The following is a 12,857-nucleotide window of genomic DNA, read 5'->3' as shown; positions in this document are numbered from 1 at the left end:
GAAAGTATAGGAAAATGGACAGTGGATCATACCAGAACCATTGCATACATGTCTCAATAAGAAAGGGTGATATAAAAATGAATAATTATCCTTTTTGAGATACAAAACAACAAAACGTAGTATTTTCCAAATTTATAAATACATTTGTAAGTAACTGCTGTTTTAAAATAGCCCAAAATTTTGTTCACTTTATCAGACAGTACATCTTATAACAGTATTTTTATTGGGACTCTTTTGAACTCTCCAGAATGAAATATGTCAGCTCTGTAATTGTTTTTTCATGTAGCACCTAAATCAACCAAATCAACCCTACACAAAGTGAGGTGACCATTGTTTTTTTTTTTAATCCTCACCCAAGGACATTTTTTGACATTTTGTTCAGATAGAGTAGGAGGGAGAGAAAGAGAGAGAAACATCGACATGAAAGGGACACATCGAGTGGTTGCCACCCACACGACCCAACCAGGGCCCGGGACAAACTGCAACCGAGGTACGCGCCCTTAGCTGGAACTGAACCCGGGTCTCTCCAGACCGCAGGCCAATGCTCCAACCCCAGAGCCAAACCAGCCAGGGCGAGGTGACCATTTATAACCAGATCACTCTAGATTTTATAGTCTTAGTGGCTTGGTCACTGATGTTTACAATATGCAAAAACATGCATAGTCTCTGACTTATTTTTGCCTGGTATTTTTTTCTTTCTCCTATATTTGCTCTATAAGCTCTAGACAAGTGGAAATTTTAATAGTGAATGAAAATAAGGTAATACTACACCCAGTTACACTTTTCAGACTAGATGCATTTTCACAAGGGCATTAGAACAAGTACAAATGGCTTTTGAAATTTTTATTACTAATCCCCTTTGCAGGTTTAGAGTGTTTGTGAGTCTCAGCAGAGTCAAAGAGCGTAAATACTTGATCTAAAGAACAAGATATACCATGTTGTGGGAAGTGGATTTGATTAGTTAGCTTTGTACTTTTATATTTTTAATCCAGCCACTAATTTTGCTGTGTCTTTTTTGTTTTCCTTTTTGCTTTTCTTCCCCTCTCTCTTTCAGGGGAAAAGCTCATGCGATTCAGCTACCCAGACATTCACTTTGATATGAACTTAACATATGAGAAGGAGGCTGAGCTGATGCAGTCTCATATGATGGACCAAGCCATCAACAATGCAATCACCTACCTTGGAGCTGAGGCCCTTCACCCTCTGATGCAGCACCCGCCAAGCACAATCGCTGAGGTGGCCCCAGTTATAAGCTCAGCTTATTCTCAGGTCTATCATCCAAATAGGATAGAAAGACCCATTAGCAGGGAAACCTCCGATAGTCATGAAAACAACATGGATGGCCCTATCTCTCTCATCAGACCAAAGAGTCGACCCCAGGAAAGAGAGGCCTCTCCCAGCAATAGCTGCCTGGATTCTACTGACTCAGAAAGCAGCCATGATGACCACCAGTCCTACCAAGGAAACCCTGCCTTAAATCCCAAGAGGAAACAAAGCCCAGCTTACATGAAGGAGGATGTCAAGGCTTTGGACACCACCAAGGCTCCTAAGGGCTCTCTGAAGGACATCTACAAAGTCTTCAATGGAGAAGGAGAACAGATTAGGGCCTTTAAGTGTGAGCACTGCCGAGTCCTTTTCCTAGACCACGTCATGTACACCATTCACATGGGTTGCCATGGCTACCGGGACCCACTGGAATGCAACATCTGTGGCTACAGAAGCCAGGACCGTTATGAGTTTTCATCACACATTGTTCGAGGGGAGCACACATTCCACTAGGCCTTTTCATTCCAAAGGGACCCCTATGAAGTAACAAACTGCACATGAAGAAATACTGCACTTACAATCCCACCTTCCCTAAGATGTTGACATACCTTTTTTTAAAAATATTATTACTGTCATTAATTCTTATTTTGTGGTTGCAGTGTCTTTGCTCTGCCTAATTACAATTAGGAAGAAACAGAAGGGACAGGGACAGGGGATCTTGTTTCTTGATAACTTGGCTTCTTTACTTTGTGGGAATTTTAAGAGCAGTTCGTTTCTGCCATGCATAGATCTGAGGCATATCGTGCTTTGAAAAAAAATTGATTGATTCATATAGATTCACCTAAGAGATTCTGATTTGCCACTGATGTTCAGAATTATGACTGAAGGCAGGAAAGCTTAGTTCTCTGGGCAGGACTTACGCAGTTTAAAATGGCGTAAGTAATTTCACGCTTCAAAGAAAAATTTGTTTCAAAATGTAAAATGTTTTTTTGTTTTTTTCCTCCTCCAGAGATCATGGAACAAAAACACATGGTTATTTTCAATGATAACTCCTTGGATGAGTTGTTGTGGGTTCTATGTTTACTTTCCCTATGGAATTTATAATACGGTATGTTATACACTGTACCATATAGCAGACCTTTTCAACTACAGGTAGTGAGGGTCACACAATACATCTGAGGTCCTGTGATCTTATTTTTCTAAACTTAAGCACTGTTTTTTCCATAGTTTTGATGACTGGCATTTTATAGACACCCTGGCAGCCTTACTTTTAACACCTTTAATGAATAGTATTTGTATCTAGTTTTCAGAATAACATATGGTCTAAGAGTGGCTAAGAGGCCGTCAGTAGTTTCAGAAGGGACCTCCACTTTTCATAAATTCGTTTAGGAAGTTTCCTTTTAGCGTTGTAACGTGATGGCCGCAGAGTATACGTATTTGTTTCTAAAAGTACGCTTACGATTGTCACTTTATCAGCATTTAATCAGTGTTAATCGGTCAGCAGAAAAATATAATTAGGCTAACAGTAGGGGGAAAAACCCACTCAGAAATCCCTGTTCTGGTATATTTCTCTTTTCACTTGTGTTTTTTCAAGCTGTGACCACCCAGTGTTCTGTCCATAGTCCATTCATCTTTTGCTCTCCCCATAGAAGGTCATACATACCTTACTGTAGGCTATTTCTTTCCAGCTCTCCTCGGAGCAATTGCTAATTTGATCTGAATGTGTAACTTGAACCCTGTAACGTTATGGAACTAGGGCTATTTATTCAATAATAACATCTGGCACTTTTGGTGCAAAGAAAGGGAACTTCTGTGTTACCTACTGGATTACAGATAGAACAGAAAAATATATATTTACCCTTCTTGGAGTATAGAATGCTACCAACCCTCCAAGCAAAAATGACTGTGTCCTGCACATTTTTGGTCTCAAAAAACTTTCAACTCTGTATAAGTCTTTGTCAGAAATGAATCTCGGCTCCTTAGAATTTCTCTTTCTTTAATCCGTACATGTTACCAGAGTTCACGTGCATGTGTATGGCTGCTGTCTGTTCTTTGCTGTCCTACAGCATTCGAGGGAAGCAACCCAGTGAGATTGATTCAAATCATTTGAGGGAATATACTTGGAGGCAGAACTCGCTGCTTGTGTTTAGAGAGGGCAAGCCTGACCGAGACCGGATTACCTGATAACTGTCTATGGATACTGTTAGCAGTCACTGATAGCTGCTGGGAAAAATCTTTAACTAGGTTGCAGACACTCTGTTTCTTGATACAGGATGATGTGAGAATTAGCAAGACTAGAGAACTCTGGACAGATGAACAGTCCTGGCCTGGATACTGCTCTTCACTCATTTTCTGGTTTACCGTCTGCTTATTTAAGCAACTTCTAAGCACTAACCCAGCCAGAGCTAAGCGAAAGTGGTTCCAACACCGCTCCTTTCACTACCCCTGTTGTAATTATTTTAGGAGAAATGTCCAAACTGTTTCTTTAAATCTCAGAGAAGCACCAAAACAGAGATGTGGAATGTTTTCAGTAGACTGTCAACTGTCGTTCTTTTCCCCGCACGCTTTGGCACATTGGCACGTTCTGAACATGCAATTTATTCAAGGGTAAAGCGTGTCTTTGAGACTCCACCCCTCCCACCCTAACTACTCATGCTTAATAGATTTTTCCCCCCTTTTGGTGGTAGGTAAATAATTGAAATGAGTGATTTTGTGTTAAACTGTAATTTAAAGAAACATTTGGATGGCAGTCAGTATGTTTCTGAGTGCAGCTGTGTGTGAATTTTTGCTGGCATTGCCTGGGATGCTCTTCCTACTTACGGTTTGTTGTGCTCTGTGAACAACTCTGTACCTGCCCTGGGATAAAACGGAACTTAGGCGGCTCTCAAGAGTTGTGTCGTACCCCGCGAAGACAGAATCATGCACGCTCCTTTTCTGATTCCATCTTTTGGGGAACCTGTTTCTTTGAAGGGGCTTTGTATTTATGAGAGTGCACTTGCTCCAAGTGTGTGCTCGTACTTTCTTAGCCTCATGATATGTGGGCCAGAAAGAGGGAAAGATGGCTCAGGGCGTGGCCGGGCAAATGAGGACAAGGTCAATTCAGGTGTGTAGGTTAGGAAGAATTTGGGTGGACTCACGGTTTTCTGGAGAAATCTGGGTGGCTGGATTGCATGCCTCTTCTTCACAACAGGAAATAAGCAAGGTGGTGGCACCTAAAAATAAGTATGAGGGTCAGGCACCAAATAAATCAAGTTTTACAGGACAGGTACAGTCCCAGTTTATTCAGGTGAGATTTTACAAAACAGAAAATTTGAGGGGCATGAAAATGGGTTAGTTTATGTGTTTTCCATTTTGGCAAAAAAAAAAAATCAGAAATTCATCATATTGCTTTGCCCTAATTTTGCCCAGCATTTTATCTCCAGCTCTTGTTGGAGAAGTGTGCAACCTCTCTCTTAATAGTGGTCAGTCACTTAAAAAGCCATTCTAACCTGGCTTTGTAAAATAGTGAAAGTGACCAATAAGCAGATTGGCAGCAATGTCAAGTTGTCGAAACATTCCGTTGAAGATTTTCTGGAGGGACAAAATGGGAGAATGGGAGACCAGTGTTCAGATTTGGCTACAAAGTAGGGAGTATCTCTTCCATTCTACATGCATACAAGCAACTATGTATACACACATTCATTCTTTTAAGGAAAATCATGAAAAGAAGCAATTGGAGTGCTCAGGTGTGCTGTAAGAGAGGTAGGGAGAGTTAATTGCTGTTAATACCAGTAGTCGCACTTGTTACCAAGTCGTATTAAGAGCTGTTAAAGTCACTAGTGTGTGTTTGGGACTAATTGCAACTATTGAAGCATGGGTCTTTACAATCTACTTCAGAAGAAATCAAAACAGTCAAAAAAAGTAGAGTATTTAGCTGATTTGATATAACCTCCAAAGTGAAAGAAACTAATTACTTTTGGATAGGAAGATACAGAAAAGAAGTTAACTTATATGTTGACAAATAGAGAAAGACAAGAATATGTTCGTGAGCTTGATATTGTTTTGTGTCTGAGTTACACTCCTCACAAAACCACCGAGAAGGCTTAATGGTGGTTTATGTAAATGTTTGACAATATTTACATCAGTGAAGGTATTTTGATGAAAATTGGTCTGTTTATTTTCCAGTGTTAGTTAATTTTATCTCCAAAATGGTTCCTTAAGGTAGAAAAAGAAAAGGCTGCAAAAGTACAATCTAAAAAACTGTATGCTCTTAGTTTCAAGACAGAACTTAGATTTTGAGGTACTGGCTATGTTATTTTTAAACTTTAAATTGTTCATTTTTCAAAAAGGAATGTTGCATTTGTGATCTTTAGTTATATTTTATATATTATTTTAGTAAGTACTGTTTTATAAAGACTCTTCTAAAACAGAAATTCCCCAAATGCACAGGAAAAAAAAAGTGGTGGTGAAATTGTAGTTTGTATATGTGAAAGTTATCTTAGAAATGTTTTTAAACCTCCAGTTTCTGCAAAATAATTAAAATATACAGTAACTGGTCTCTTAAGATCCTGAATTTAATGTATTAAATACTTAGAAAAAAATTTTTTTATATTGGTGCCTTTTTAAAATGCATTTTGAGAGTGTTGATTCGCTCTTGTACAACACTTATGTATTTTTTAAAATCACTTAAAATTGAGTACTATATAATTTATCTTCATGTTCTTAGGGAAACACTGTTAGAAGAATTTCCAATACAGAGACCTTTAGCTCATCTGTGCAAAGTAAAAGGAAATTTTGAAACCAGATTTTAGTTAGATAGTGTTTCTGGATGTTGTTTCAAGATTATGCAGGTGAAATATGAGGTAGAGGGAAATTTTAGCTGTGAATTGCATTATGGTATGTGTTTTGTTTTGTTCTTAAGGAAAAGTAAATTCTAATATCATACAAGGCTTTATTCTTGGAATCTTTGCTCAATACAACAAAGTATTGTTTTGGAATTTCTTCTATTGACTAGCAGTGTGCTAGTCTCAGAACCTCTGTCTTCTAATCTGTGTGTGTTTAATGGAATAATGTAGAGAAGCAGGCAGTTAATTCTCCTTGGACAAAACAAAACTGCACAGTCACATCACGTTGCTGTTCTCCAAAGCATAATCTCAGATGGTTTCCTACCATGGTTGTGTGTTACTTGCAGTGAATGTGTTAGGATATGACAGCTTTTTAAAATAATAATAATGAGCTGCTTGTTATACAAAGCAAATGTCATATGACCAAGAAGCTGTGATATGCTAGTGTTTCTTTTTATCATAGTGTATTGCTAGGCCAAATAATGACACCTTAAATATTTTTACATGTATTGCAGAAACCTAAAATTTTGAAATTTCCATAAGGTTTTTATGTAACATTCTGGCTTTTTAGTTTTCTCTTGCTGTACTGTAAGTCTGTGGATATTTTTCACATACACTCTTAGAAATAAGTTCTTAATTCTGTTTATGGGGGTTTTCTCCCCTAACATTGCATTTGTATATTTTCTGTATAAATTTGTTGTGAATTAACCTTTTATCCCATACAGAGAATGGTATGTGAATGACTAGTTTTCTAAAATGTCCTTTTTATTGTGAATAAAATATAGAATTTAGAGGCCCTCTGCTAAACCACATAAAGTATAGCATGTAACTTCCTATAGATACAGATAAGCCAGTTTGCAGTTAATTGGGCCTTCAAATTACCTCAAGTGACACACAGTAAGGAAAGTTTCTCAGATGGGCGAGGTCACTGAATCCCCTACTATGCACTTACCAGGATTCTACTTAATTTAATTTACTGGAAATGACTTTTAAAAATTGAATACACTGTAATAAGGGAAGGACTCTGGGTTCTGTTTTTGTTGTTTTATTCTTTTGTGTTTATTTTTTTAAGTAGTTCAATTTCTGAAACTGTGATTTTAAAACATTGACTGTCAAGCACTCTCAGATTTTGGACATAAATCATTTCCCCTTCTGTGTAACAAAATTCTCTTTGTCGTCTCTTCTTAAATGTTGTCTACGCCCCTCCACCTCGTTTGTCCTCTCTGTCCATGTCCCTTCCATCACTGTCTTTGGACTTCTCTGCTCTTTTCCCCCTACTAGTTTGAAGATTAGGTCAACTCTTATTTCTAATTCGTGGGTCTCTTAGGTCTTAATTTTTTGTGTGTGAATTTTGTTGGCTGTATAATCTGCTGACATATTTTTATACTCAAGTGTAGTTTTATATTAAAAAAAGAAAAGTAGTTGGATTAAAAATGGTAAGGGATTTAACCTTTGTGTTACTTTCACTTTCAAATATTGGGTACCTAAAATATGACTTCAGAGATTATGTAATCATAATATGGTATGTTTGCCTTCCTTTTTGTTGAATTTTGTGTTCTGATTTGGTTTTCCTCCTAAAGTGTATATTATGAGAGAGTAAACAATTTTTGCAAGTATTTAGGAAGATGTTAAAAATTTAAAGCAAAAGTCTTAACTCTTTCCCAGTTGGGAGAAAATGCTTTAACGTTACTATAATGTTCCAGGTTCAGAAGGGGCTCTCCAGGCTCCGTAGTTGCTCTTAATCGTTGGAACTTTTAGACCATGTGTTATTTGCAGTTCCAGAATGATTGCTTCTGCTATTTAGTTTAAATGATATTTTTCTTTTATTTCTGTACAAGTGCAATACTTTCCTTGAAGTCTTAAAAACTATGGTTGGTTATTTGTTTGTTTTGTTTTCTGACCTTAGTCTTCTTTAGTGAATGAAAAAAGAAACCCTTGAAAATCATGGTATGTTAGGTAAAGGACGCAACAAACAAAGAGAAGAACACTCCACAGTCAAAACATCAGAGAATGTGCAAACCATTGAGCTCATCTCATGGCGCCTCTATTTAGGCTCAGTTCCCACTGAAATTAGGAATCTTGCCTGAGAAGTGTGTCCTAAACTCGAAAAGACTGAATTTTCTTCTTAGACCCTTGCTCAGTGTTTTAAATGAAGAAACTAATATTTTTTATTTCAATTTTCTCCTTTTGAAAATGAATTTTAAAATGAAAGCAAAGCACTTAGCTCAGTTTTAAACACTTGCCTATCAGTTATTGGAGAAAATTTTTAAGAAATATTTGGAGCACTCCTGTTTTCATACAAATTTAAGTAAGAAGTATTTTTCGTATCATACCTATTTATATGCAGTTTGTTGGTTTTCTTTTTTTATACCTGTGTCCCTGTAGTAAAACTGCTGTAATGTAAATACATATTTTGTTAAAAGATGACATTTCTTTGGCATTTCTCTTAAAGGCAGTTACTGCATTTGTATAGTATGTGTCTTGGCCATTTTAGATTTTTTTTCTTTAACAATACCAAAGGTAATTAGACTACTTTAAAAACTAATTGCTTGACAGTTTCTAGGATATTTTGAGTTGTAGAAGCAAAAAAAAAAAAAAAAAAAAAAATAGGTCAAACCAGTAAACCTCATTTTTTTTTCAAACTAATAATTTGGGAAAATAAAGCTATTGTTTAAAAAAAGAAATATATATAAATATATATGTAAAATTGAAATTCCAGACCTTGTATGTCAGGTTTGCTCAGTGTAATGTAGTTTTTTTAAGGCTCAATTACCATACCTCAGAAAATGAGGTTTACTATGGAAATACTGAAAGTCTTTGCAGCTGTGTGACAAGTCACTCTGCTATATACCAATTGGAGACCTCTGATATCACTGCAGACTAAATCATGGGACTTGTATTTTCTTTGTTTTTTAATGCACACACATACATGTTCTGTGCATGTATGTGGGTACTGTGTATACGTGTATGAGTGTTGTATATGCATGTGTGAGTGTGTGTCTGTATGTGTGTACAACTAAAAAGCTGCAGAAACTTTGTAATACTTTGTGAAAAGGATTATATTATAAAGGTTTGTACTGTCTGAGTGCACAGCTACTGGAATAAATTTAGGGAATCTCAGGAACAAGCATATAATTTGTCCAAGATTTATTTCTTCTCAGAAGTGTAAGTGCAGTTTTTAATTCTGTATATTATTTAATATTTTACCAATAAAATAAACTTCTGACATAAAAGTTTGCTATAAAAACTTTCTGGTGAAAATTCTGTACACAAACATCTTCCAAATGCAGAAGATTAATTTGTTGAATAGCATCTGGCTAATTTAAGTGACCCTGGCCATCGTGTATGCGTGTCACACTACCTGACCCTGAGACTTGGATACGTGTGATCTCAGCAATCCCCTTCGTTACTGTGTCACCCACCAGAGCAGAGAACCAAGCATCCCATCATCTGTTAAGGATGGAATCTCTTTAGAAAGTTTCTATCTTATTTTGCCCTTAAATCTGAGAGGTTTGTATTGTCCCCTGTTTATGGAAGAAAAAAAGTGAGACCTGAGGGAAGATGGTTGTGATTTGTTCCAAAGTACACAGTGAATTACACAAGCAGCCCAAGTAATGTTCACCAACCATGTTAGAAACCAGCCTTTCTTAGGAGTCAGACCAAGATTGAAGTGTAAGTAATAGAGATTGTTCAGTCACATTGGCAAAAACGTGGTGGTCTGTTCTGCTTCATGCTATACTATGACTATGCGAGTCATGATACTCTCTCAGATTTTACAAACGAAGTTCGTTTTAACAAAAGGAGTTTGTTCTGTTACAGATATCTTCAGAATGTAAAAGGGCATTTAGGATTTGCAGAGTCGTTTAGCTTTAGCTATTTGCTCATCCCCCTTGCCAATTTAAAGTCCACCATCACATCTGAGAGAGCTGTAAGGATTTTCCTTCAACAGTGAGTATTCACAGAATTTCATGGACCTTTAATTTCCCAATAATTTCACTTCCGCAAGCTACACGGAATGAAAAATACTACAAATTCAAATGAAATTTTATTTCCTTGACCATCTTTAATTCAAAATACTAACATATGGGGGGAGGTGCAAACAGAGGAACTTCCAAGACAAAAACAGGATGAGCTGAATAAAGTACTCTGTAGTATTAATTTATGAGGGGTCCTTTCAAGATCAGCATGAAATATTTTTGACATAGTATTGACAAGAGCAAAATAAACAAGTTTTAAAAAAAAAAAAAAACATGCCATATGTTCTTGATTTTTCTGTTGCAGTAGGGTCAGGGAAATGGTAAATAATTGAAATCTTGATATGATTGTTAGAATTGTTATCAATATGTTCAAGTCAAAGGGCTGTCCTTAGGGTGTGAGCCACCTGGTGAAGGCAGTTCATTTAGCATTTTAGCAACTCTACCTCTTATAGGGGTTTCTAACATGGACCCATTAAACTTCCAACAAAACCTTGTGTTTTGTTAATAGCCCTACTAACAGTTGCCAGTGTGATTATTGTAACTTCTCATTAAGATATCAATTAGGATACAACTGGTGAAAATAAACATTGCTGCCTTTCTCCAGTTGGCCACAAAAACTGAGGGGGTGCAGTTCTTCCATAAACAAGCCTAATAGGCAGGTGGGAGGCATTGACAAAGAAGATAAAAGTCCATAATCCATACAAAAATGGGCAGAAGTAGGCGGAGATTCTAGAAAATAAAAATATGCCCAGATCTGAGAAAAAGAAGGGTTAGCTGTTTTCTTTTTGCCCGTACTCTGCTTATCATCCGAGAGTCATCCTGGATCAGACCAACTGCCTCTAACTTGAAATTTTATCAGATATGGGATGCATCCCTTAAAACGGTAAAAACAGATATTGCTCATATTGGTGTGGAGTTGCTTGTTCTAGAAACCCTTAAAAGAGCTGTATGACTCATCTGACCAATTAGAACATATGCAAAGATGCAACTTTTTTTTTTTTTAACTTTTAAAATTGACTTGAGAGAGAGGAAGGGAGAGGGAGAGAGAGATGGAAACATTGATGAGAGAGAACATCTATTGGCCCCCTCCTGTGTGCCCCCCCACTGGGGATCCGGCCCACAACCTGCACATGTGCCCTGACCGGGAATGGAACCAGCGACCTCTTGGTGCGTGGATGACTCTCAACCACTGAGCCACACTGGCCAGGCATATGCTGCAGGAAGAGCCAAAGATGAAGAAGTAAGGTAAGAGGTCTGTATTGGGCTCTACTGGCAGAGACGGGGGCCAGAATCGGCCGTCCCCACGGGGTGTGCATGAGAGCCCTTGGGGGGGGGGGGGAGTAGGAGAATGACTAGAGGGCGGGGAGGGAAGCCCATAGCCTGGCAGTGCCCGGTCCGCCTTCGTTCTGGCTGGGGATTCCCAGCGTTAAAGGGCTGTGGCTAGCACTGCTCTTGCAAATGACGAGCCGGTGCGGCTGACATTCCCCTTTCCAAAGTGGGGAAGGGCCGGGGCCGCCGGCTAGCAGGGCAGTGGAAGTGGGTGTGCATCTCGGAAGTGAAATATCCCCGTTCAGGGAGTGGGTGGCCTTTTCTTCCCTACTTTTCCCTCCTTTCCCCGGTTTTTCTCATGTCGTGTGAGTCATCTACATTTCTGTCCAGCTCCTTTCTCGCCCCCTCCTCCTCTGTGTCCATGGCAACCTTGGTACCCTCCCCCTCTCTTCACTGCGCATGTTTTATACCGTTTGCTGTCTCTTCTTCACCCTATCACAGTTCTGATGCACAAACTTGAACACAGTCTCTGTCAATATGAGGAATTAATGCAACCAGAACATATGCCCCCCTCCCCCCTTTTACAAGTACTTTACAAACCAGCACGATTGTTAATGGCCTCATCAGTTTTAGTCTCAAAATTCTCATGGGATGTGTAGGGTGTCTGATACTTTATTTTATTGATATGGAAACAGGTTCTAGCTGGTGTGATTTTGTTCATAAACACCACAAATAAGTGAAAAAGCTAGAACTAGAAACAAATTCCAAACACACTTAGTCCAGTGTTTATTTTCTAAAGATATTTATTTGGCATTTGACTGATAAGCACCATTAATACAGGGGCATAGTCAATCTATTGTCTGAATATTTGTAACCCAACCTCCCAAATTCATGTGTTGAAATCTTAATGCCAATTTGATGATCTTTGGGGGTGATTAGGTCATGAGAGTAGAGTCCTGATAAATGGGATTAACGCTTCTATTAAACAGACCCCACAGAGCTTCCTAGTTCCTTCTGCGTTCTGACAGCGGAAAGATACCACCTTTGGACCAGAAAGAGGACCTTCGCCCGAACGTGACCTTGCTGGCATCTCGATTGCGTTCTTCCAGCCTCCAGAACTGTGAGAAAGAAATGTCTGTCGTTTATGAACTAGCTACCTAGCCTGTGGTGGTTTGTTATCATCGCCCGAAAAGACTAAGATAGCAAATATTATAAAGTAGTAGATAACAAAAAATAATGTTTCAGAGACATACCTATAAGTAATGTTTTGCTTATTCTAATTTTTAAACAGATGAATGAAGAACAGAAATACAACATAAAGTAGCAGGGCAAAAGTAACCTGGAATTAAAGTTTTTCTACAGAAATTTTAAAAAATAGATAAATTATTCTAACCAGATCTTCTAAAGACTCTTTTTTTTATACTTGATTTAAATAAGTGTGGACTTTAGATTATTCAAAATGTTTTCTTCATAATTGATTAAATTCTTTGCCCATTTCTAAAACACTTTAGCTATATCCCTA

The 12,857-nt window shown here is 37.9% G+C and overlaps 1 protein-coding gene across 19 annotated transcripts in view; it reads left to right on the top strand.

The window, feature by feature from the left end:
• The window catches only part of IKZF2 (IKAROS family zinc finger 2), a 149,138-nt gene extending 143,284 nt beyond the window's left edge, over positions 1-5,854 (top strand). For 18 of the 19 annotated variants that reach the window (XM_036254335.1, XM_036254323.1, XM_036254320.1 and 15 more), the window contains one exon: positions 1,055-5,854. In XM_036254335.1, the coding sequence (XP_036110228.1) occupies positions 1,055-1,779 (725 nt within the window). In that variant the 3' untranslated portion in view covers positions 1,780-5,854. The remainder of the gene's footprint in view (positions 1-1,054) is intronic. The other variant, XM_036254329.1, reaches the window with a different exon arrangement.
• Positions 5,855-12,857: the final 7,003 nt, after the last annotated feature.

This window comes from Molossus molossus, unplaced genomic scaffold (assembly GCF_014108415.1).
Source record: "Molossus molossus isolate mMolMol1 unplaced genomic scaffold, mMolMol1.p scaffold_m16_p_11, whole genome shotgun sequence".
Classification (NCBI taxonomy): domain Eukaryota; kingdom Metazoa; phylum Chordata; class Mammalia; order Chiroptera; family Molossidae; genus Molossus; species Molossus molossus.
This window is presented reverse-complemented; position numbering and strand designations above follow the sequence as displayed.